The 24,660-nt window shown below is 38.0% G+C and overlaps 3 protein-coding genes across 7 annotated transcripts in view; 2 read left to right on the forward strand and 1 right to left on the reverse strand.

Moving 5' to 3' along the window:
- The first annotated feature begins 3,025 nt into the window (after positions 1-3,025).
- On the forward strand, positions 3,026-17,750 carry LOC109030658 (uncharacterized). 3 transcript variants are annotated; one of them, XM_019041736.2, is made up of 6 exons: positions 3,026-4,425; positions 5,382-5,542; positions 7,696-7,756; positions 8,140-8,238; positions 10,625-10,861; positions 13,757-17,750. In XM_019041736.2, the coding sequence occupies exons 2-6, from the start codon at positions 5,467-5,469 to the stop codon at positions 13,935-13,937; spliced, it is 654 nt and encodes a 217-aa protein (XP_018897281.1). In that variant the 5' UTR covers positions 3,026-4,425; positions 5,382-5,466; the 3' UTR covers positions 13,938-17,750. The 3 variants fall into 3 exon arrangements, with proteins under 3 accessions (XP_018897281.1, XP_018897299.1, XP_072156867.1); XM_019041754.2 differs by lacking the exon at positions 5,382-5,542 and having other exon boundaries at positions 3,033-4,425; XM_072300766.1 differs by lacking the exon at positions 3,026-4,425 and having other exon boundaries at positions 5,091-5,542.
- Positions 17,751-18,304: 554 nt separating this feature from the next.
- The window catches only part of LOC109031437 (uncharacterized), an 89,957-nt gene continuing 83,601 nt past the window's right edge, over positions 18,305-24,660 (forward strand). For all 3 annotated transcript variants that reach the window (XM_072300768.1, XM_072300769.1, XM_019042974.2), the window contains exons 1-2: positions 18,305-18,521; positions 24,039-24,133. The gene's annotated coding sequence lies outside the window, so the exon portion shown is untranslated. The remainder of the gene's footprint in view (positions 18,522-24,038; positions 24,134-24,660) is intronic.
- LOC109031476 (long-chain fatty acid transport protein 1) overlaps positions 20,422-24,660 on the reverse strand; it is a 76,225-nt gene continuing 71,986 nt past the window's right edge. Inside the window, exons 8-11 of the mRNA XM_019042999.2 lie at positions 24,443-24,647; positions 23,667-23,757; positions 22,625-22,778; positions 20,422-21,713 (exon numbers count right to left, since the gene is read on the reverse strand). Coding sequence (XP_018898544.2) covers positions 21,556-21,713; positions 22,625-22,778; positions 23,667-23,757; positions 24,443-24,647 — 608 coding nt within the window. The 3' untranslated portion in view covers positions 20,422-21,555. The remainder of the gene's footprint in view (positions 21,714-22,624; positions 22,779-23,666; positions 23,758-24,442; positions 24,648-24,660) is intronic.

Below are 24,660 nucleotides of genomic sequence, written 5' to 3' on the forward strand. Positions count from 1 at the left end.
TGTACATAGGAGAATTTTAAAAGAAAAGAGGAAGTTGCACAATTTTGAAAACACTGTAGGTAATTGCGCTGGTTCCCCATTGCTAAATGCGATCCATATGCTGGACGGGCTCCTAATGCGAAAGGAATAAAAGTTGAGGTGTGACCCAAATCATATCGGGTTCTGCGAGAGGGACGTGAGTCCGCAAAAGCTTTTGCAGGAGAGGCTAAAAATTGAATTTCTTTTCAAGCAGGCCGGCTAATTTGCCGGAGTGTTCAATGGGTGGGGCAACATCTATTTTGGATCTGAAAGGATTTTCTTGGTAGAAAAACTTTTGCACTCCTTCAGGGTAATCTAAAATTGCGGATTTGCGCCTCTTTTTTTGAGATTTTGAAGGAAAACTGAGATATGCTCTGGTACAAAAAAAAAAACCAGGTTTTAGTGAGTTTTGAAATGTATCACCTATTTTCGCTGTTTAAATTGAGCGTTGAGGTATAGCCTGCAGGTAGAGACAAACATTTAAAGGCATTGCTCTGAAAAAACAATCGCAAAAACCGCGTAAATGTCCTTCCGAAGGCCTAAATTATGAAAAATTGAAAATTTACTCACGCATTTCTGTCATTGTGAATGACGACCACATCCAACTTATTCAGGTTATATTCCCAGCTCTTATTTCATGTAATATTATCGCTTAGAAGGAAACCCTCTGAAATTACTAGTTTCGTTGTTATTTACGCAATACTTCGCACGCGGATGCTTTTCGGAATTGCGATTTTGTAAATATGAAAGATTAAATAGACGTATTTCTATCAAACGGAACTATGTGCATTAAGACATGAGCTCTGAGACCCATAAGAATACAAGCATTACAGGGCTCACGTCATAAAGGACATAGTTCCGTTTGACAGAAATACGTCCGAATATTACCCATAAATTTTGAAGTGAACTTCAAGGATGACGCATGATCCCGGAGCAATCCTTGCAATAAGTAATGCACGACATGAAGAATGATATCTACCAATGGGTTCAAAATATTGTTTCTTGGTTAAGTCGGAAGTTAAAGAGAGACATAAATATGTACTCCTCGGGTAGATAACTATTCGCGCACCTAGGAATGTTTGTTGCCTATGTGACGAAATTGAAGGGGCTTAACGTGACCGATGTCTGCCAGTAGGTTAACGCATAATCAATTCTTTTAAAAAAAAATTATGAGCGAGACTAATCTATATTTTTCGAATAGATTTGTGCTCTGTAGTATTTTTTTTTTTTGCCTATGTAGAAACGCTGAAGATTAAATTCAGGTGAATGATCGATCCCTCACTTGATGAACAACATTGTCTATATGTGGAGCAATAAAAAGGTGTGTTTTCGAATCGGTAACTATTTGCGCTCCGCAGTATGTTTGTTGCCCATGCACCAAAATTGAAGGCGTTCTGAAGAGGAACTTAAGAAACGTGAAATGCAGTTAGACTGATTCTACTTAGATTTTCTCAAATAAAAAATTATGTAACTCGCGGAAAAACTGAAATTAGCCCGCGCCACGATTCAACGCCCATTAGACTTACATCCGTGTTTTTTTCTTTTCTTTTTCAAATCGGAGCCATCCAAACTGTAATAATCTGAATACAGGGAGACCAATTAACCCTGACCTACGATTGAAACCCGAACAAGAAGGTCGAGCGAACAAATGGGAGACAATATTCCGTGAAAGTGGAGGGTGGCGTCAATGATCTCAGCTCTTAAGTGATGGTCGACGCCACCTTTTGTTTTTCGTAAGTGGAAGAAAGAAAAATAAAGCCTTTGATGATATTTAAGTGAGGGACCTTGGTCTTCACGTTTAATTTAGGTGACCGTGAAATAGGTATGGAAAAAGGATCGAAGAATGACATGTTGACAGGCGACTGAGTTGCCAGGTCTTGGAGAAAAACAACAAACGGGGTTTAAATCATCATGTAGACTCGAATATTTTTGTTCCTTGCGTTGCAACGTTTAAGAAAGCTATGTTGACACACTTCAAGGCGAATAAGTGAGACTGACATTCAAGTTCAGTTCGATTCGAAAATATTACCATTTTTTTTTTATTTTGAAGGTTGAAAATGAAGGCGATTACCCCTTGTAAACACGTGTGTGATGCAAATATCCAAAGGGATCGATGTCGCCAATGGTTTTTCTGCATGACGTAAAACATGACAAATTTTAGTTTTCGGTTTGCAGCTATGTTTAAATTGCATCTGAGGGGTGATAAAGTATCGAAATATTCTCTAACAAAAGATAAAGTGCAAAAATAATGTAAAAAGAAGTACATAGTAACGAAATTAATGCGTGTACCAGGTTCCTCCTCCCTCGCCGTGTTTTCGGAAGAAATGAAGTCTCTAATCTCTTGTGATTTCCATTCCTGGGAGCTAATTCTGGAATGGAGAGGAGACTCCAAGCACCAGTTATTTTGCAGTAAGTGCTGTCGATGGTCTAACCTTTATTTTGTTACGATTCGACGCAATTTTTAGTTTAATTTCATGGGAAAAAATGAATTACTGATTTAACAATTAAATTGTTAGAAAATATGTCCGACATGTTTCAAATGTACATTCTGCAATAGTTGAAAGCTAATTTAACTACGGGGGCGGTTAAATTAGCATATTTTTATCGTAAAATCTACATTGAAACATGCCGGACACTTTTTCCAACCACGAAATTGTTAAATCGAAATTTTTTCCCGTGAATTATACATTTAATTCATATGAAGTTACGGAGCAGTTCAACCCTACTTTGATCCACTCAGGTTTTTTAAACTCGAGCTTGTTTTCTCTGAAAAATAGCTTTGACCCCCAAAATTTGAGAGAGGGCAAAAAGTTGCTACTTTAAACATACGAACATCAAGTTTCTAATTTCTATGACAGTTAGGAAAAAAGTTACACACTGAAAAAAAAAATCTCGGTGTATCTACTAAGTAAAGGGTAAAATTACCAAGAATTCAGGGTTCTATTTGATCCCAGTTTTTTCTTGGTAAAATTACCATTTATGGAATTGGTAATTTTACCGAGAAATCTCGGTAAACTTATTGACTTTCTCGGTAATTTTGCTAGACCCCGGTAAAAACGCCAATATTTTTTATCGACTGCGGTAGAATTACCGAGATAAAATGGCAAAGTTACCGAGAATTGATTACCAATAAAAGTGGTATTATTATCTGAAAAAAACAGTAAAAACACCGGTTTTTAGGTAAGCTTACCCGTCTGTCTTGATAAATTACCAATAATTGGTAAAAAAAGTGAGATGGTAAAGGTACCAACGGACCTTGGTAAAAACGCCGAGAATTTTTTTTCAGTGCAGGGGTGGTAAAACCCTTTTGGATAACCCTGTATATCACACGTGATCATCCGCGGATCAGAGTTATCTCATGAGGCTAAGTCACCGACTGTGGGGATTGATTATTTTTTCCACTCGGGTGTATGCATTTTGCATAATCATGGAATTGAAGGCGAAACTGCTGCACTGGCAGTTATTGTCCCTTTTTTCCTTCCGAATAGTTTAGTGATAAAAGAATGACCGTTCCATCTGCAAGAACTCCAATCTGGCAATGAATTCTCAACGGAGTCGCGTCATCGTGACGTCACAGCGCATTTCCTCAAACGTAAGGGCGGAACTACTTTCAGATATGAGCCCATTCTACCAAATAACTCCATACTTCCCACGGCTCGTGCGGGAGTAGAGATACGCCCTTACGCCTTTACGGAGCGACGATTTGTTTTTGAATTATAGAGAGGGCTGCGGCTGGTCATCAGAAACTAGCTGTTTCTCGCTTCTAATTGGTCTGCACACACCGCTCAAGTTAAACAGCAGCGGTTTAGGGTTGTCCTGGAAACCACAGGGTAAACATAGAAATATCCATTTGAGAGTGTTGGCATTGAATTCTCACGCCGCCGCCTCCCTCAACCTCCACCAACCTCCCCCAATCTCTCCCAACCTCCTCCGCTTTGATTGCGTTACGGTCGCCGACATGACATTTCAGTATACATTTCAGCCGTCGTACATGTGTTCAGTATAAACCCTTTAAAACGCAACACTCACAGCGATACCTCTTATTGTTCGGTGATGTTGAAGCCCATTTTGGATGATATTGCCGCGTGGTGTCTTTATGAGGAAGAAGAAAATGAGCAATAGTAATAACGATAAATTTCGGATCATTAACAAAGATAATTGGACCTCAAAAGGCTAGATGTAAATTGTCATTTTTTTTTTACTGTTAAATGATTTAATTGCTGAACCGATAGTGGGGGGCCAGCATGTAACTGTGATTCGTTGGTTTCCCACAGAAATTTTCACTCGGAGGGATTTTCAGGTGGAAAATGCCAAATGTGGTGGAAATGTTGGTAGTGTTTTTTGTGAAAGTGATCTGAAGCACATAGTAGTAATAGTTTCTGTTCTTCTTTCCAGTTGGCTACTGAGGTATGTTTTGGAATTTAGCGTATTTAAATTTGTTCTCCTCAGAAAACCGTGTCTTAAAAAAACAAATAATAAATAAATGGAGTATTTTTGAAAAAAGCATGCGGAATGTTGAGAAACTGCAAAGGTTTAAGATAAAGACATCTCCTGACTGAGTTCATTCACGCTGAACGAGGGAAGAATTCTGAGTGCGTCAAACAGGCACGAATTTAAGAATGTCAAATGCAAATAGATTATTATATCTCGCTGTAGTCTTCTGCAATGGCAGGAAGTTCCATTTATTTGTAGGAAAGCTTATTTGAAGAAATTAATCGAAAGTGTTAAAGCTCGAGCTAAACGTTCTCTGAAGCCTATAACACCGTTTTCATTTGGATACGCAATGTCGCCGAGACAAATCAACTATAATGGAATAATGCTAGCTTAGGGACGAGGTTTCTTTTAAAAAAAGTCATTGGAGAAAAAAAAATGTAAGTTCTTTACCATACCATAAGTAATGAAATCAAAATTAAACTCAATTGATTTTATCATTACATTCTTTCACGATACAAGATCTTCATCAGAGGCTGAAATGTAAGCGAGTGTTTCAAAACGTAAGAAATAGGTCTACTTTTTAAGCAGCACAGTGTACAAAATGAGTAACATATGACAAATAAATGAAACATTTGAAGAATATTTGTTAAATAGAAAATTATGTGTTCGTTCGTTCGTTGTTTAGCCTATGAAAGTTGAGCTTGTATGATCCCATTCTAGAACACATGCATGTATTCCAGCCTCTGATAATGACCCTGTGCAGAGCTCCAGATTATGAGAGTTATTTTAAAATTTTATAAAAATGCCCAATATGACATATTTTTCTAAAATATAATACAATTATCAAGATTTATAGCTGGCTGGAAACCATTCTCATTATATCAACCACAGCCAAGTGTACCTAAAATTCGATAGGGATTTGATCTAAGTTTCAGGTATTCCTAAAGGATGTTGCAAATTTCTAAGAGCTGTCATGTAGCTCCGAAATTTTACCAATGACGCAAGCCGATACATATGTTTTTTCGAAATATTAGACTCGTTTCTCACGCAAAACGGGCTAACCTCTCAAGACACGATTTCGATAGCAGTAGTAAGTAAATGATTGATTCTGTAACTGAATAAATTAGGAAACTGCATACGGCAATGGAACTTTTTTTATACTACGCCCTATGAAAAATTAAAGCTGCATGCAGTGCGGTAAAATAATGTGAAAATAACCTGTCATATATATAATAAATTAGAGAGCGAGCGCTGAAAAGATATCATGAACCCAATCACAAACATTGAAGGTTGCAGGTTGCAATATTTTTTTTTTTAAGATAGAATAAACTTCACTGTACAGTAAAATTTAGTAGTGCTCGCTTCAAATAGTCATGAGCTTTCAATAAGTATTTTATCGAGGTTTTCCCCTCAAAAAACCAATTCACTGCACTTTAAGAGATGAGTTGATACTACCCTCACAGCGAGCAAACGCGCGAAGGCTACTTGCGATGCCAATGCACTAGTGACGTCAAAAATTTGTTATCTATTACATCTTGTTTGATATGTTCATTCATTCTATGGTTCTACATTTTCCCTATTGGCGGGGTGTGTTTTTTCCTCTCAGGGGACTAACATGAAGAATAAAAGGGAATCATGTTTATACAAGTAAAACTATGTTTTCCTCATTCACATTTCCGGAACTATGGGCTCACAGTGCACAAAGTTGCCTTCATAACCAGTCCATTTTATGTAAAATTACGTTAAATATTCGGTTCTTTCTTTAGACCGGTGAAAATTGACTATATCGTACTTGAAAGGGCTAGAGCCGAAGTGGCTTAATCACGTTGCATTGTCGCGGAGTTTTGCCTGCAATCTATTATTTGATTTATTATGGTACATATTTTGCGTTAAAAACAGGCAATTTTTGTCAAACCGAACATGAAATTTGCAATCGCTCCTGAGTAGATGATGAAATCTTTAAGTGAAAATTGGCGACGCACAGTGGATCGCGTCAATAGGAGAGGTCTGACAAAATTTGGAAACTTTAAACGCATGTGACTCCGTTTACACAAAACTTTGAGGCTCTAAGAGTGGTTCCACTGGTTTCCTTGTGAAATTTTCTTCAAGAAGCACCCCTGAATATTGAAAATGTGACGGTATAAACATCAAAATTTGCAGTTTTAGTCAAAAATGTCATGTCCGACCTCTCTAATTGACTCGATCCACGTTGCGACGTTGCAATGCAATTAAGCTCCTCTGCGGGCCGATTATTGAAATTGATAGACAAAGCGATAGACAAAGAAGACATAGGGAGTATAGAGCAATCCTATTGGTTGACATGGTTGGTTCTTATAGACTAAGGAAGAAAATGATGGACTAACTGTCGGGTCTTTGGTGGGTTGCCGTTAGTTAGTCCATTACCTACCTCCTATGTCCATTGCCACCACCTGCTTCCACCAATAGGATCCCTCCAAATCCTTTTTGTCGTCTTTGTCTATAGCTTTGTCTATCAGTTTTAATAATCGGCCCGCTGCACGGCTATCACGCCTCTATTTCTTTTATGCGCGACCAATTGTCACATAAGAGGCACCGAGGCACCCAAGGCAGTTTTTAGATAAGTTTTGGAACTATAACAATATGTGAGGAGTAGATTGCTTCATTGCGTTGCTAACCGCCAACTGGCAATTATTTGGAAAAATCTTTTCAAGCTGAACAAATAATCCCTTCTCTTCTCTTCCAAGTCGCTGAAATAATGATTACTGAATACGACTCGTTGGAGAATATAACATTCCGTTCTTTAGTTTAATGTTTCTGAAATTCGGTTCATGTTTGTTGTGTTAAAATGATGAGCCTTCTCGACTATTGTGTGAAAAGCGAGAATGGCAAAACTATCCTTTTTTTCTTATACAACGGATAAATTTTTTCACAAGCCTAAAAGTATTTCTCCCCCGTCCCCTTTTCCCAACGCAGAAAAATTAATGAGGATAGAAGAATTATTTTTAAGTGTAAAACTCTCAAGAGGTACACTCCACTGCAAAATAATATATGCTATTATAATTTGATGCATGCACAATAATATTTACGAGCACAGAATGAGAAAGAGAAAGAAAAAATTGACGCAAAAGAATCGTTTTTCGATCTTGTACCTCCGGCATTTTAAGATCAAGGCCATTAAGAATTTAATATTTATTCTCAAAATTGTATAATTTTTAAATTCACGTCCATACTTTGAACACCTGAAATATTTCTCTTTATTTGCAGGTATGTCCAGATTGATCCGCGAATGCAATGCTTTACTACAAAATAACTCAATCCCTTTCGAGTAAGTCCTTAAGTACACCTCCTATTCTCATCTGATTAAAATGAGGAGGAATTCATCACCAGAAAAGTATTATTTAGAATCAAACAAGATGTAGAAAATCTTCTGATGAGTTCCTTCCATTGAAGGCCAAATCAGCATCTTATGGCTCCGGTGAAAATATATGTTTTACATCTGTAAAGTCCGTGAATATTTTAATGAATTCGAATTATATCATCATTGTTTTCTCGTGTGTACAAAAGAGGTAGTCTCAGACGTTTCCGAGGAATCGTGGACATCATTTTTACTGATTTCTATAATATCGATCATATTTAATTTAATCGGAAACTTTTCCCTTTTCAAAAGGCAAACTATAACGGCTTTTTCCTCTTTTTCATTTTTTACAGCTGTACAGCGACTCCTGCAGGCACGCCAGTATGTTGCATCGGTCAATGTTGCTTTGTCACGAGGCGGAAAAAAGAGTTCTGGGAAAACTGGTATTTTTGGTGGGTCATTATTTTTTCTATCCTTTGGTATTTTTAGAAATATCGCACAGTTATTCGACAAACTCAACCAGCCTTTTTACCTTTTTCATAATGAGACAATTTAAGCAGGTTTACCGCTATTGCGTCAAGTGAGTGCTAAGGTTGCAAACTGCAAAAAAAAATGAAGGCAAATGTTGTCAATCACACCACAGAACGGAGGGAACTCTTTGTTAACAAAGGAAAGAAGAATGTGTTCTTTGCTCCCATCAGCGGTAAAATGTCTAAAGATGCAAATGAGGCTTTGCGGCGTTTGAGGTGGTAAAAACACGGACTCGTTTGCGCAAATGATTGCTGATACTACTGAGGGAAAGGCGATCGTAAAAATGGTATCAACAAAATTGTTTTATCACACTTAGTTAGAGTCGCATGCGACGAACACCAAACGAGTTTCATTATAACGCCTGGATACGCAACTATTCGGGCGCTATGGATGTCCGTGTTGCATACGCCCGGAATGGAAGGCGTTTAGATCCTTCAGCGTTACCACAATTCAACCGCGGCCCGCGCTAGCACGAATTGTTGCACACTCGCAGGCGTGAGATGTGAGTATCTTTTGCGCTTCAGTTTTGATACCGCAATGTGCTGAGCATGATTTGTAGAGCAAGATATACCGTGAAACAAGAATGAAGATGTTGCGTGTGTGAGGGATTTGCGATTTGACCATTGATTCTTATGTAATAGTTCGCTAGAAACACGATGGTGCCACTGGTTTTCTCTGAAATCATCTCCTAAGCTCAAAAAAAGCTCTCAAAGTGAGGCCAAAATGGAGGGAATATCCCACGCTATTCTGAGAGTCCACCTCTACATCAAGACAAACTCTCCATGCAAAGATAGGGAGCAAATACATTAGCATGTTGCCGTGTTTTCAGTTTTGAAGTCCCCAAATAAAGTGGCAACCCTGTCAATGTATTTGCTCCCTATATTTGCATGGAGAGTTTGTTTTGATGTAGAGGTGGACTCTCAGGATAGCGAGGGATATCCCCTCCATTTTGGCCTCAACTTGAGATCTTTTTTTTGAGCTCGGGAGTTGATTTCAGAGAAAACCAGTGGCACCATCGTGTTTCTCGCGAACTTTTACATAAGAATCAATGGTCAAATCGCAGATCCCTTACACATGCAACATCTCCATTGAGGGCGCTCTGCTATTTTGAATCCTGGCTATTCAGCCCAACGCGATCCGCGGGCGAATCGTGGTAATGTCTGGTGGGTCAAAACGCCTTCATTCCGGGAGTATGCAATACGGGCATCCATTAAGCCCGAATAGTTGCATCCAGGTGTTATAATAAAAGTCGTCCTGTGTTCGTCGCAAGCGACGCTTACTAACTGAGGGCTGCTCGTTTAACTTACATATTAACCTAATCCCAGCGTCGCCTATTATAGCGATGAAGTATACTATGACTAATTTTTATAGCGACATTCTCAATTCTCAATTTTCCGAAGAATAATTTGATTATGTAAATGTATTACAGCGTTGCCGGTCCTTAAAATTCGGGATATAAAATATGTGGTGCCCATCTGACTTTGCCAAGACTGTGCAACTATTTTTCTCATTTAAAGAAAGCCAACGCTTTGACAAAAATAATTTTGTCATGAATGTAAAAAAAAAAAAAAAAAAAAAAAAAAAAAAAAAAAAAACTCGGAGAAATAAAAAGTAAAAAATCCCAATTGAAAGGCCATGAGATGAAGGCATTCATGTTATTTGCACTTATACCATAATTTTATCAACACCTAATGGCTTTCACCAGGTTTTGAATTACCACCCTGCAACTAGAAGGAAAGGTAGGAGGAATAGAATTATGGATGTCTCATTCGATGAACATGAGGAAAAAGAGGGAGAGATATGTGTGAAAAGATTCGCTGTATAAATATCACACCTCACCTGCTCCTCCGTAAAAGAGGGCATCGAACGTCTCTGAAGATTGTCTTCACCCCACTGGAAAAACAACACATTGGATCTAGAGTCCAGACTCTTGAAAACATTGACAAGAAAAATGACTCTTGATTCGAGCAGATTTAAGCTTAAATCAAAAGGAAATCCGCTCAATTTAAGAGCTTGGTTATTGATTTAAACTTAAATCTGATTGAATCAAGAGTATTTTTCTTGTCGATGTTTTTAAGAGTCTGGACTCCAGACCCAATGTGTTTTTTTTTTTTTTTTCAGTGCCCTGTCCCAGCTCTGATAATTACAAATGATGTGATAGAAACTGTATCATACTTACTGAGTTTCGCAAATGTCTGATAAATTGCGATAATTTCTCCCTGTCTGCCGGAGGCTGGGCAATAATCCCTCCTGCTGGTGCGAGTAGTTATTAACCTAGATCTTTCTAAGTAGCCCTCTTGGTTTCAGGTTCGTTGTTGTGCTGATGTCTTTGCTCCTGATGACATCGTTGTTCTCGTACCTGGCCGGCTCTTGCAAGAAGAAAAGACACAACTTGATTCGGATCCATCATGTTCTGCCGCCGAGCGCCGACCAGCATTCTACCTCGGTGTCCGTCATCAGCGATGCTGACGGGATAATTCAACCTCGGCTTTCTTACATAACCAAAAGTCGGTACCAGGATCAAAATGCCTCTCATACTGCATTGTAAGTTTGCTGTTTCATATCCTGCTCGTCTTTATCAGGTCTTTATGCACGCGCCGCACACACTACCCAATTTTTACTTCTTTTTCTATTGTAAAAAAAAAAAAAAAAAAAAAAAAAAAAAAAAAAAAAAAAAAAAAAAAAAAAAAAAAAAAAAACAACAACAACAACAACACCAGGGAGAACAAAAATTTTTTTAGTGTATCGTAGAAAAGCGACAAATTTCTCAAAAAATAGTGGTGAGTTGTTTCGGGGAGAGAGAAACCCTTGGTAAAAATGACATGAAGTCAATTGCACCCACGAACGAATCTTTCAGTATCGAAATTTCATGGAGCCTTACGGAGGAAAGAAAGTTCGAACAGACTTTTCGATGCTTAAAAATTGGAATTTGGGAGCGAATTTTTCACAGAATATGCAATAAGACTAGTTTTACTTAATATCATTAATATCTCATTTTTTTTTTAAAAAAAAAAACTGCACTTATGCGCCTTGTCTCCCAAGCCCCTCAATTCTGAGCACAGCTTCTCCGCAAGATAACAACTAAATCGACGATCTGAACTATTTTAATACCCGTTTCAAAGGGAGCGGTACGAGATGGTGATTTTTTTAAAATAAAAAATAAATTTCTTTTGTCTTTCCAAGCCTTTCAATTATAAGTACAGCTCCTCCGCAAGATAACAACTAAATCGACTATCTTAACTATGTTAATACTCGTTTAAAAGGAAGCCGTGCGAGATGGTGATTTTTTTTAAAATAAAAAATAAACTTATATCCTATGAGTTTGCGGCTGAGTATTAGCTCTGAAGTGATCGACGCGCGTTCGATGCGTTGATGGATGATATTGCTTTCACGGTGAACTGTCATTCAACTCTGCCCTGACTCAACGAAGCTCCTGATTAACAGCTTTACACATATTGGTAAAATGTATGAGGCGGAAAATCAATTTCCTTTTGTACATTTCTGTCCGATAACAAATGAGTTTAATTTTTCATTGAGGTCAAACTTGAACGCCTTCCCAGTTCATATTTTAGAGTATCTCGTGTAAAAATGCTTCGAGTACTGTGGATCACGGAAAAGATTAATTGCTGATTTAACGATTAAATTGTTGAAAAACATGTTCGAAATGTTTCAAATATACAGTTTACAATAGTGGAAAACTAATTTAACCACGAGGATGGTTTAATAAGCACTTCTTTCTTGTAAAATCTACATTGAAACAAGTCGGACACTTTTTTAAATTACAAAATTGTTAAATCAGCTATTCCATCTTTTCCGTGATGTTTGTTGCATGTTTATTGCTGGAGAACTAGGATTTAGTTGCAGTTCTGAAGTGAAAAATTATTTTTTACGATTGATCATTTTAGAAAAACGTGGACTTTGATAAAAAAAAAAGTAAAGTGACTGTTGAAATTGCCGCTTGTCATTTTGTGTAATTTAATTTCATAGTGGGGCGGGTTAGCAAGAAGCTCTGCTAGAATCGTGTGTTTCTGGAAAAAAATATGAAACATACCAAGTTTTGGATACAATTTCTCGCTAAAAACCTAAATTGTATAATTTTATGGTTCCTTCATCCTAGGCCCCCCAGGGGCCAGGAACCTTAAAAACTCGGACACACTTTTTAATTTTGTATCTTTAAATTTTCTCTTTGCGAAGAATATTCTGTGAAAATTTTAGCTGTGATGTTGATTTGGTCTCATTGGAATTAAAAATGAACGGAGATTTTGAAACACCACAGCCGAGATATACACATTTTTGCTGTTTCACAGTCGATAAGCACCCTAATCAAACAATCTTTTTACAGCCCTACTCAGGGCCAGATTCACTTACTTGTCGCCCATGGGCCGCCTGTATTTTGCCGCCCCTTCCTCATTCGTTTTGAAACATCAATAAAAACCATCAAGTGAACGTGCCGGAGGGAAAGAGGCGTATAAGACGCGTTTACTCGTGTTGGTCACATTTTTTGCGAAAGCCCTGTCAACAGTACTAGCAAAAGTTCACGGAACTTGGCGCGAAAGTTAAGTTCCGTAAACCTATCTCTGTATGGACAAGGCCCTCAATTTATAAGAGATGAACGCAAAAATTATGAAAGAACAAACATAAATGTGGTTTAATAATTTTAACTTCCGCCGCCGCGCCGAGCTGACCGCACTGTGTTTGACGCTGTGCATGATAAGTATTCCTACAGTTATACATGCGCCACGAGTTTCGGGCCGACCGCTGCTGCACGCACTGTGTTTGACGCAATGCGTGAAGTATTCATGCAGTCTTATAGGCACTATGCGTTTCACGCTGCCCGCTGCTGACCGCAGCGACCGCACTGTCTTTGGCGCAATGCGTGAAGTATTCATGCAGTCTTGTAGGCGCTAACATGTGTTACATGCCGACCGCCGCGCCGAGGGTTTCTCCTTTCCATCTCACGTTCTCGTCATTATTGCTCTCTGCGCCGCGCCGTTCCAGGCCAAATTCCGTGTTCGGTTTCTCCCTTAGTCTCAACTCGACTAATTAAAGGTGCTGTCTATTGTATCACAGAGGGACGACAAAATTAGAGATACAATACTCTCAGGAAATGAGAGATTTTGTCACCTTTTCTCGTTCGTAATTTTTTTTTTTTCTGAATCCGATTTTTCTTTATAACTACATATAAAAAAATTGCAAAATTTGCCCCCTAAATTTGCCGCCACCTAAATTTGCCGCCATGGGCCGCGGCCCATGTGGCCACCCCCTTAATCCGGCCCTGATCCTACTTTAGCGCACTTAGGTTTCTCCCCAAAAACCTTAATGATGTAACGACTAGTATACTTAACGATGTCCTATTTCTGGAACCGTTTAGCAGTTTGATAATCAAATTATGTGTCAATGCTTCTTGTTTATGCCTCGATTGTTCCTCAACTGTTTCAGGGACAAACAGAATTCAGTGGATGATTTTATCAAACCTCTGAGTCCAGCCTACCCTCCGATCCAGCCGGTGACCATTGTTCGAGGAAACGTCCCGCCGATGGGTTTCAGACAGACGAGCAACTATACCGAGCTTGTACTCCCTCCAGGATTCGTCGATACCGGTCCAGCTTTTAAAACGTAGCTTTTTTGGTGACGATAATGGAGATGTTGCATTTGTGAGGAATTTGCGATTTGACTGTCGAATCTTATGTAAAAGTTCGCGAGAAACACGATGATGCCACTGGTTTCTCTGAAATCAACTCCCAAGCTCAAAAAAAGCTCTCAAAGTGAAGCCAGAATAGAGGGGATATCCCACGCTATCCTGAGAGTCCACCTCTACTTCAAGACAAACTCGCCATGCAAAGATAGGGAGCAAATACATTGACAGGGCTGCCGTGTTTTCAGTTTTGGAGTCCCCAAATAAAGTGGTAACCCTGCTAATGTATTTTCTCCCTATCTTTGCATGGCGAGTTTGTAATGATGTAGAGGTGGACTCTCAGGGTAGGGTGGGATGTCCCCTCCATTTTGGCCTCCTTTTGGCTTTTTTTGAGCTTCGGAGATGATTTCAGAGAAAACCAGTGGCACCATCGTGTTCCTCGCGAACTTTCACATAAGAATCAATGGTCAAATCGCAAATCCCTGACACATGCAACATCTCCATTGGACCGTGTTTAGCAGCAAGAAACCAAGCCACAATAACTATTGTCAAATTTAACTGGGCAATTAAATATTTACGAGAGAACGTTTGTGCGGGTTCCTTTGAAATTTTTCAGGGATTTGTTTCGCACTAATCATAAAATTCACTGGAATTTGCACAAAAATCCGCACTACCATTTTCACGTAAAAAATTAAAGTGCCCGATTGAATTTGGCAGTAGCTGTTGTGGCTTGGTTCCTCTCTGCTCAGCGCGGTTCAAGCGAAAAGAATCGCCAGCTATACTGCCATGCTATGGAGAACAAGCTGGATAAACGTTCAAACGTTGCTAAATTTCCTCTGGGAAAATATGGATCTTTGAGGAAGTCATGAATATTTTTCCTCAAAATTTTCAGACACCTTAAATCGGATTACGAGCGAAATTCTCTGAAAATGGGAGAAAAACTACTGTCTTTTCAGAAAATTTATGATTTACTGAAGGAAATTCGGCAACTTTTGAAGGCGCATATGACGTTCTTCTATAGCACGGTAGTTTGCTGCCGTGGTTAGGGTTGGCCGTTCATAAGATATGTAACTCAAAATTTCGGGTTTTTGGACCCTCCTCCCTCTTCCCCTTTCATAACGCTTTTGCGACGTAGGCCCCTATACCTCCCTCCTTCCTTGAAGTGTTACGTATTTTATGAACGGCTCCTTATATAGGCTCGTGCGCAGAGCTGCCACAGTGCATAATATTGCTCAATTTTTCCGCTCATTTAAAGGGGATCAGTGGCGTAGCGTGCTTTGCGATATATCGATTGATCTGCGGTTTAAACCTATGAAAAAGGAATCGATAAACAAGGTGTTCGCAACGAACACCTTAATAATAGATTCTTTATCACAGCCTCAAATGGGGAAATATCGATAATCGATCTTCACGCCATGCCACTGAATGAGATTTCCTCTCCTTCACTTTTGCGAAGAACGATGATTCTTCACCAGTGTCTACGCCTTCTTCGGTTGACTGTAATTCTCTTAAGAGCATGGAATAATGGGTATTCCATGTAGAGCCGAGCGCAACAATTCATGCTCGAGGGATGTCCGTGTTGCATGCGCCAAAAATGAAGGCGCTTTGTCTGCGCTTGCTTTAAGATGAGTAACAGGGCTAAACAAAACAACTGAAGGAAATATGTGAAAGTAAAATTCCGGGTAGCGTTGCGGAAAAGTAACCCAAAAACGAGAGGGGTGAGAAGACAAATTTGGGAGAAATGAGGTCATAATTTCTTGATACTTCCTGAAAAATTTAATTTTTCAAACATTTCAATTAGATCTCAACGGAGTTGGATTGCGGTGCATATCTCGTGTTGAAGAACATATTAAGCGAAGTTACCAGAAGATTTGAGTATGTTGATGACCAAAGTGAGGAACCATGTACCTCCAATGCAATGCTTCACAATTTCCGCTCCTATTTCATTTCTTTTCAAGAGTAACGAGCCAAATGGCTAGCTTGAAATTTACACAGAATATTCTGCGAACAGAGACACAAGTCTTGGAGGTTTTAAAAAAAGTGCGCTGACTAGTTTTCCAAAGAAAATGAAGTATGATAGGAAGTTTGCAACGTCACAAACGGAGATAAATTGCCGCGCACTTTCGCCATTGATATATAATTCCTAATTCTTTAGCCTCACAATAATTCCTTGTATAAAATACGATTCCCAGCTTGATTTTTAAGATTCCTACAGACCAGTTAAATATTGTGAAAGCAATAGAGTCTCGATGGATTTTTAAACCTAGGTCATTATTTTTCTAGAAACCACAAGAATGTCACTTAATATACTCAGTAACTAGACCCTTTAAAGCCATCATACTTACAATTGTAAATATATATTATACTCCCAGTTGGCGAAATTGCCCAGTCCAAACAGGACAGCGAGTTCACGGACTGGCCGATCAAAAGTTTGAAAAGTAAGCCAACGGGCTCAGTCGCGTTAATTTCAAACGCAAACCATACGCAAACCTACAAATGTCCCGGTCCCCCACTAACTGATTTCTGACGAATATTTTGCGAGAATTTTAAACGAAACTGGAAAGTATCATTACGGAAAGGAAATTACGTATCGCCAGTTAGTGTTACAAGGCCAGAGTATCTAAGGCCTATAGTTCTGATAGCATCACGACCAACGAATACGGCACTGAGTCGGTTGTTGCGCCTTGATGCAACTATTCGTGTCCCGCGGATGTGCGCGTTGCATGTTCAAAAATTGAAGGCGCTTTTCACGCTTTTCTCACCTCAGAATGCACGGGAGTTGTCGTTAGTTGTAACACCCAAATAGGAAAGTGGCTACGTAGGGAAATTATTGTCGTCTCGACCCTTCCACTGGAAAAAATTTGGCGCTCTCTGATTGGTCGATGAATTTCAGACTTTCATAATTTTCCTAATTTCTAGCTTTTTAAATAAATTCTGAACAAACTTTGATGGATATTAGCGCTGAAGATCACCCATTTCCTGTCATTTGTGTTCATCTCTTCCTCGATAATACAGACCCTTCGAGGTTTGTTCGCCTGGATGACAGGTTTAGAAAAAAACTCGTTTTGCAATAAAAATTCGGAAGAGAATTTTTTTACATAACACGTGCATTTTTATTAGTTATGTAGGTTTTTCTTTCCATACTCTTAGATCTCATTAAAACTTTCGTGAAATACTCGTCAGAAATTTGTCAGTGGGGGGCATTTGTCGGTCTAGCGTAAGGATTGCGCTGAAAATTGAAGATAGACCCGGCGCACGGTGGATCGAGTCATTAGGGGAGGTCGGACGAAATTTAGAAACTCAAAAAAGCTTGTAACTCCGTTTATACAAAACTTTGAGGTTCTGAAAGTGGTTCCATCCGTTCCCTCGTGAAATTTTGTTCTAAGCGTACCCCTTAAAATTTAAAATGTGACGAAGTAAACATTAAACTTCGCAGTTTTGGTCACAAAATTCATGTCCGACCTCTCTGCTCGACTCGATCCATTGCGCGGTGTCTTGGTGTGATTTCCAGACTTTTGACCTGCCAGACTTGGCAACGTGGGTGAAGGTGGCCAATTCCCGGTCAGGAAAAAAAAGTTACCCTATCCCCGGACCGGGAAATTTTGCTGACGGGGCTTATACATATGTATCGATGGCTACCAAATTTCTGTAAGTCAGAGCTTCATCAATGACGTCTGTATGTTTTTGTATATATATTTTCACTGTATATGTATTTTTGACAGTTTTAATTGTAAGACTGAGCGTGTACCTATTTTGGATGTATACATCAATATTTATTAAAAATATCTTTATTTTATTTTCTTGACATAATGAGTTTAATTTACCTTACATTCCTCTGAAGATCTTCGGCTTCTCTTATAAAGAGAGCCAACTATTGCAACAGTAAATTACGTAATGAGAGGTGGAGAGGAAAAGGAAGGGAATAAATATTTTTTTTAAAAACAAAGTTTGGATTCTGACGGTTATTAAAATCTCCAAATGTTTAGTTTTTAATGAATCTGCTCCCTCCACCCCCCTCCCTCATGGGAGTTTGTTGCGCGGTCATTGAACTTTGCGATCATAACTTTTCCCGCTCAAACTCTGTTGATTCATGAGTGCCAACAGTTACTTCTCAACCCCGCCATCATGGATTCTCAGATGAATTTGCATCTAATCGTCGAAAGAAAATATCCAGAATCATGATGGGAACAAATATTCTAATGTCAATAAAACTAGTTAAGATTTTTTGTTCCAAAAATTATGCGATAGTCATTCGAATTAATGTTAAAATGTACCTCAAATGTTATGGCTTGCGGCATTGCGATGTTGATTATTTTGGTGCTGGAGTGTTGGCTACAAATTCGTTTGTAGGTTAGAATTTACCTCGTTCATGCTGAAACTTGTTGTTTTCACGTCCGTTGTTCGTTTTTCGTGTGATTGTGATTTGAAAGAAATCAACCAGACAATTATTTTCTCGTTCCTTTTGAGGTCGTAGCAATTAAAATTTGTGCAGATTGCTTGGTCAGTCGTTTTCAATCCCGTGTGTTCTCAGGGCAACTTCCCATAACTTGAACACAACCCAAGCAACAAGTGAGTATTCATTATCTACTTTTCTCGCTTGTACCCTGTACCCTTCTCATTCATCGAAACATTATCATGCTTTAGTCGCTATCAAGAGTTTTTGTTGTGTTGCTCATCAATACTAAAATGTTCCGGTGTGCAGCTATTCAGTTGACGGGTCCCGAATATGTAAAATGACACCCACTGCTTGGAACTGCAGATCTCATCCTGATACCAATGTAATTGCCCATTTAATTGTGATATTTCATTTCTGAAAGTCAGCTGAGTTATTCTTGAAAATAATTGAGGACTTGCCACAGATTAATTGACACTCGCCTAATTTTGAACGTCAAGCAGGGTGGACCCTTCTGTAAATCTGTGCATGGCAGTGCTGCTGTCAACTATCAATCCTCGAAGTGTCAAATAGGGGCATCAGGTTTGCAAATGATGCATTCAAATCTAAGGGAAATATATCCATCCTCGCATGAGTCCCATTATACATGTATTTTCATGTAACTCAGAGCCCTTGTCAGAACAGATACAATTCCTTTTGAGTTAAATCCGTCCAAATAGAAAATGAACTGGTGGTAATGTATCAGAAGTCTGAACAAATTAGTTAGCCAGCATTTACGGGCAGTACTGGACATATCTTCTGATCATACAGTCTATCATCCAGCGCACTATTACGGGAAGTTCCCTTTCCTCTTGAGGATAATGTTGATAGATGAGTTGTTGAAGTAAACTTAGGGTTCAGGCTCATCAAGGTGTTCTGCTGTAATGGTGCGTTCTTATGGCGTGTTCAGCTGGTCTTTTGTCTATCTAATGGACTGCCTGACAAGCCCTTTACCAAACTTGCGCCTCGGTGAGGATAAGGAGGACTCATGAGGGCTTTTTTTTATGCGGATAGCAGTGGAACGCGGTGGATCGTGATGAACATTAGTATTTTTTTATTCCGTTCCTCAGCGTGATCCAAGCGTTCCAGGTGGATTAGGGTGGAACGCTGGATCGCTCTTCCAAGGTGGGGCGAGCTCGCGATCCACTGTGATCCTAACCTAATGCGAGGAAGTTGCCGTCCCCAAAAAATTAAAACAATAACAAATCGAACCAAATTCTAAGTTTGGATTTTTTTATCACTTGGAACACTAGGATCGGTCCGGATCGCTCAGGATTCCGATCCAGTGCGTTACACTGCGATCCACCCTGATCCGCGATGAAAAAAAAGCCCTTTGAGGTTGCCCATAGAGCGGATGGAGATGCTGTCTGAAAATGCCTTACTGAAGTGTCCATGCTTGAGAGACCTAGCGAACATCACGAGTACATTGGAACCCAGGCACTGTGTTTTGTCTTATGTTTTCCTTTCTTTTTATTCGAAGGTGAGCAAAATGGGCGTTAAATCCCTGAATGCCTAGAATTTGCTCCGATTGATGCTGATTTTCGTCTTTAATATTAGCATTTATACATCTACGAATCTGTCGCTTCTTTGGTAAGTATGTGAATGGGTGTTAGCAGCAGGTAGTCATAGTGAACGGCAGTCATTTTTTAAAATCAAGCAAAACTAATTGATCTCCAGAGGGACTTATTTTTTCCTCCTTTTTATCATCCCCAGGAACCGCGGGAATAGGATAAGGGACCTTATTTCCCAGGAGAAAATGTTCCATGACTTTTTGTAGATACCTACAGGAAGACAATCTGGAAATTTTTGAGCAAGTTTGACCTTAAAAACTCCAAAATTGAAGGAGATATTACTCCTCAAGTTTCAAGACACAAACTCTTAGGTTGTAGAAAAACATGGTTTAGGTAAGTGTTTGCAAAAATTTGTGGAAAATTTTCTCCAAGGTCTCTTTTCCCAGATTCTGTCACAAATATTTTTTCTCTTGCTGTAGACTAGAAGGATATAAGGTATAGGTATATTCAAGAAAGAAGCCATAAGTAAAGAATTATAAAAACAAATGTATTTTTGTAATAATTCACAGATCATTTGATCAAAACATCATTTTTATCGGCAAAATGACTCAAATTCAACACTTAAAATTAATCATACGAATTAACACTAACAAAACATAATACCTAGATCACTGGAACATTTGAATCAATCAAAATAGGCAAATGTAAAATGAGAGAGTTCAGCCTTCCAATTATCATAACTTCAATACGGGAAACCATGGTAAGTAATCTCAGTCCAGTGTTTGGGAGCAAATGATTTCAGGTCTTAGAGATCTTTTTACAGTGAGCTTTTAATGTGATTCTTACATAAAAAAAATAGCAGAACAGGAAAATTTTAGCACTCTTACTTCTCTCAATTAGGAGGCATCAATTTAAATTCTGTCTGATTTTTTTTTTGCCAGTTTCCCTCCTGCAAAAATATCTGCAATTTTGTTTTTTATCATTATAAATTTTTAATAAAATTGATTTTAAAGAAATTTCTTTGCAGTAATCAAATCTAGTAACCGGGACTTAATGATTTCAGAAGTTAAGATACGTACTAGCATGCTCAGAATATTATTCTATATTAAGGAAGTTGCAATATCTGAAATATGTATTAGTTGCTCAATACAAGGCGCTTACATGTTTGAAACTCCACCCCCCATTTACTCCCAAAGCACTCGTTAAAGACAAATTTCTTACCTAAAATTAAAATTAATGTACAGCTTAAAAACACTAAGTAACACAAGTTTTTTTATTAAGCCAATCTTTATCCGATTACCTGCCGAGAGTGCCACATTTCTAAGGCATAGATAGTTTAGGTACTTAACATCACCTGAGACAAAAAGGCAGCCAAATTATTTTAAATACAAGGATTGTTTGTCTTAACTCTGGATTTTTATTAATGCATTGCTATCTTCTTATGTTTACTTTTCCTTTGAAGTTCGCGTAACACATAAAATTTTGTATTAAAATTAATGTACAAAAATTTGACTATAAAAACACTTCAACTTTTTCTAAGCTTTAATTTTACAAAAGGCACAAAATTCGAACTTTTTTCATTCTAAAACCTAAGTAAGTAGTTCTTCCTTAGAAGGAGAAAGATGCAACGTTTTCAATCAATAAGTAGATCCATCGGTAACTACAATCGTATTTTTCCACTCTGGATATCATCGTAAACTTGTTGAGTCAGTGGTTGAAATTCGCCTGTTTTTAAATCAGCAAAGTAAAGAGGGTCACTAATTTTTGCAGGGTTGAATCCGTCAGCTACAAGTTCAGTCTTCTTCAATTTGAAAGTTGCTGGAAAAGAAAAAGTACAATTTAATTATCTCATATTTATTAAACTGTAGGGTAGAAGTAATACCTTAATTTTACAACATTAAGAATTCTTCATTTACAAAAATAACCCGAGCAAGGATCAAAGGGAGTTCATCTATCTATACTCTTGCACATCTTTGTAAAACATTAACTTAAAATTAAGATGTTACAAAATTGAGTGCAGAAGTTTTCCCCATGTTTACTGTAAGTAAAGTAGGTACCAGAAGGTAGGTAATAAAATTTCTTACCTGGCAGAATTTAAGTACAGTGAAATAAGCATTCTTGCTACCTGCAGTGAATGTGCCGCCAGGTTCGCGGTTGAATGAATTGTACATTTTTTAACCTTTATGCATTTTACTCTCTGTGCCTTTTGAACCCAAACCGCTTTCTTTCAATTATATCCTCGGCCTGGTTTAATGCTAAAGCACCGCTTTAAAATAAAATTATTTTACTACTACTACTACTGGTTTAAAAACCTTTTTTATTGTTGCTGGCAGGAACAGCAAACTAGAATTCACGGTTTACTTTGAGGATATGGACCATTTAATGATTCTTTGAATGGATTACAAATTATTCATGAGCATAGTGACGACGATCAATGATTTACAGGCGTCACAACACTGAAGAATAACAGATAAGCTGTTGGTATGATAATGACAAATAAAGCCAACTTTTTTTATAAATGAAAACTCTAAAAGTTTCATGAGTTTTTCAAGGTACATAACAGGAGATTATCTTCCTGCTGACTAGTTTAGTTTGCTGAAGAATTAACTGTTGGAGCTGATTTTTGTTTTGTGTGACTAAATGACTCACTTCAAGAAAATCATAACTTTTGCAAATTGTCATGCCAACAGAATTAACCTACTCAGAGAGGTGTCAGCAATAAAACAAACCTGTTAAATTCACGTTCTCCATTATTCTTAAAAACAAAGGTCTTGCATAAGTAGGTAGGGACTTCTTAATACCCTCTGCAAGTTGCTTCAAGTCAACTTTTTTCTCTGGATCAACCACTGCGGCCATCCCAGCTTTTCCCTCCACATTGTTTATCTGGAAACATTCATTTCAATGAGTAAAACAATATTTAGTTTCAAAGTGAAAGGATTTTCTGATCTGCATGATCATGACTCTGACCGGGTGAGATCAACTGACATCTTTCAGATTTCTCTTGGGCGATACTTAATTTCATATTAGCATTATTCGTATTTATTTTTAGTGAATTATCTTAGTTCAATGAGAACAAAACAGCTCCTTTATATTATGTAGCTGTAAGCAAATCTTCATTTGGTGGCCAGTGTCATTCAACAATCATATCATTTTATTCAAATTGGTAGCATCGATGCAAAAAATAGCCGGGTAAATATTTTAAATTTTTTAATACACCTGCAGGATGTCAGAAAAATCTGGAAGTATCTGATTACCCCTCTGAAGCCTCTCATTTTTTCGTAACAATTTAAGTACCAAGCTCTGAACATAGCTCTAATAATCTGTCTGAAAAATATCTTTACCAAATCATCTCATACTCTCTAATATACAATCATAAGAGTAAAACATAACACGTGAAGTGCGAAGTGGGGATTGGACTGCAGATCGGTCAGGGGACGTAGCCCCCTAGTGATGATGAAAACCTAATGAAAGTTACGGAGTAGAATTATTTCGTAAATATTATTGGTATTTAGCTTCAAAAGTGTTCGGTGAACTTTAACCAGTGTTGAACCGGAGGTGAAACAAAAATTTAGCCATAAAAACTTTCGAAATTACATTTCCTGTCGTTGTTCTCTTCCTGATGATTAATGTTTCAAACTTTCTAAAAATGTCGCCATATACTCATTCATGCTGACTTTCAAACTTTAAAATGAACTTTAGCTGAGAGTTTATGTAAATAGTCTCAATAAAAGTTTTGAATATTTTGTGCCATGCTTATGGTGTCAAACTTACCTCTACACCATAAACTACTGCATCATTAAGTTGAATTACATTACTTATCACAGCTTCAACTTCGGACGTTGCGACGTTTTCACCTCGCCACCTGTTAAATAAAACAATTGAATTAAAAAACAGATTGAAAAAAAACCAGAAATAATTAGAATCCGCACCTGTAGCTAGTCAAAAAATTTCAAAAATATGGATGATAGACTTTGAAAGATCATGAAAAAGCAAGGCCATTAAAGTGTCTAGGTCAAAACCTATTAATACTTAGAAGTAATTACAATTTCTAGATGAAGACCTTCTCATAGATGATTCTAGATGATGGGCTCTTCTCATATTACTCTCGAGTCATTTTAATGTAATTATTTATTCGTGTTTCAGATGTGAAGAAATGTGTGGAAGCATTTTTTAAAATATTTCCTCTCTTTTGGCTTAATATGTGAATCAAAGCACATTCTAAAATCCTCAGCACAAAGGTATGTAATTATGTTTGCTTTTTAAACATTTTCTCAAACTCAATAATTCTTTATTGGTATTTCTTTTAAGTGCGTATACATAATAGAGTCTAAAATTGTTCTATTCGCGAGAAGCTATTGGGTTTTAGCATGCCTTTTTCATATAATTACCCACCTAGCAACTGGCAAACCATCACAACTGCGCTGTGATATATTTTTCGCAACCACTTTTTGCTGGGTAGGTAACGCAGTTTTTATAGTGCCCTCTCATGCAGAACTGAAGTATAGTTACATTCTTCTATTTTACTTTTTTTATCATCTTTAATTTACCTGAATGTATCTCCAGTTCTATCCTTAAAGTAGAAGTATCCCAGCTCATCACAGATCAAAATATCTCCTGAGTTGAAAGCACTTTGTCCTTTCGCAAATACATCCTGTAAAATTTTAGACTCTGAGGCTTTCTTGTCTGCGTATCCATGGAAAGCACTCTCGGCCTTACGATTATTAATCAAACCGATCAGAAGTCCGGGTTCTCCTGTTGATGAATA

The sequence above is a fragment of the Bemisia tabaci genome, chromosome 5, assembly GCF_918797505.1.
Source record: "Bemisia tabaci chromosome 5, PGI_BMITA_v3".
NCBI lineage: Eukaryota > Metazoa > Arthropoda > Insecta > Hemiptera > Aleyrodidae > Bemisia > Bemisia tabaci.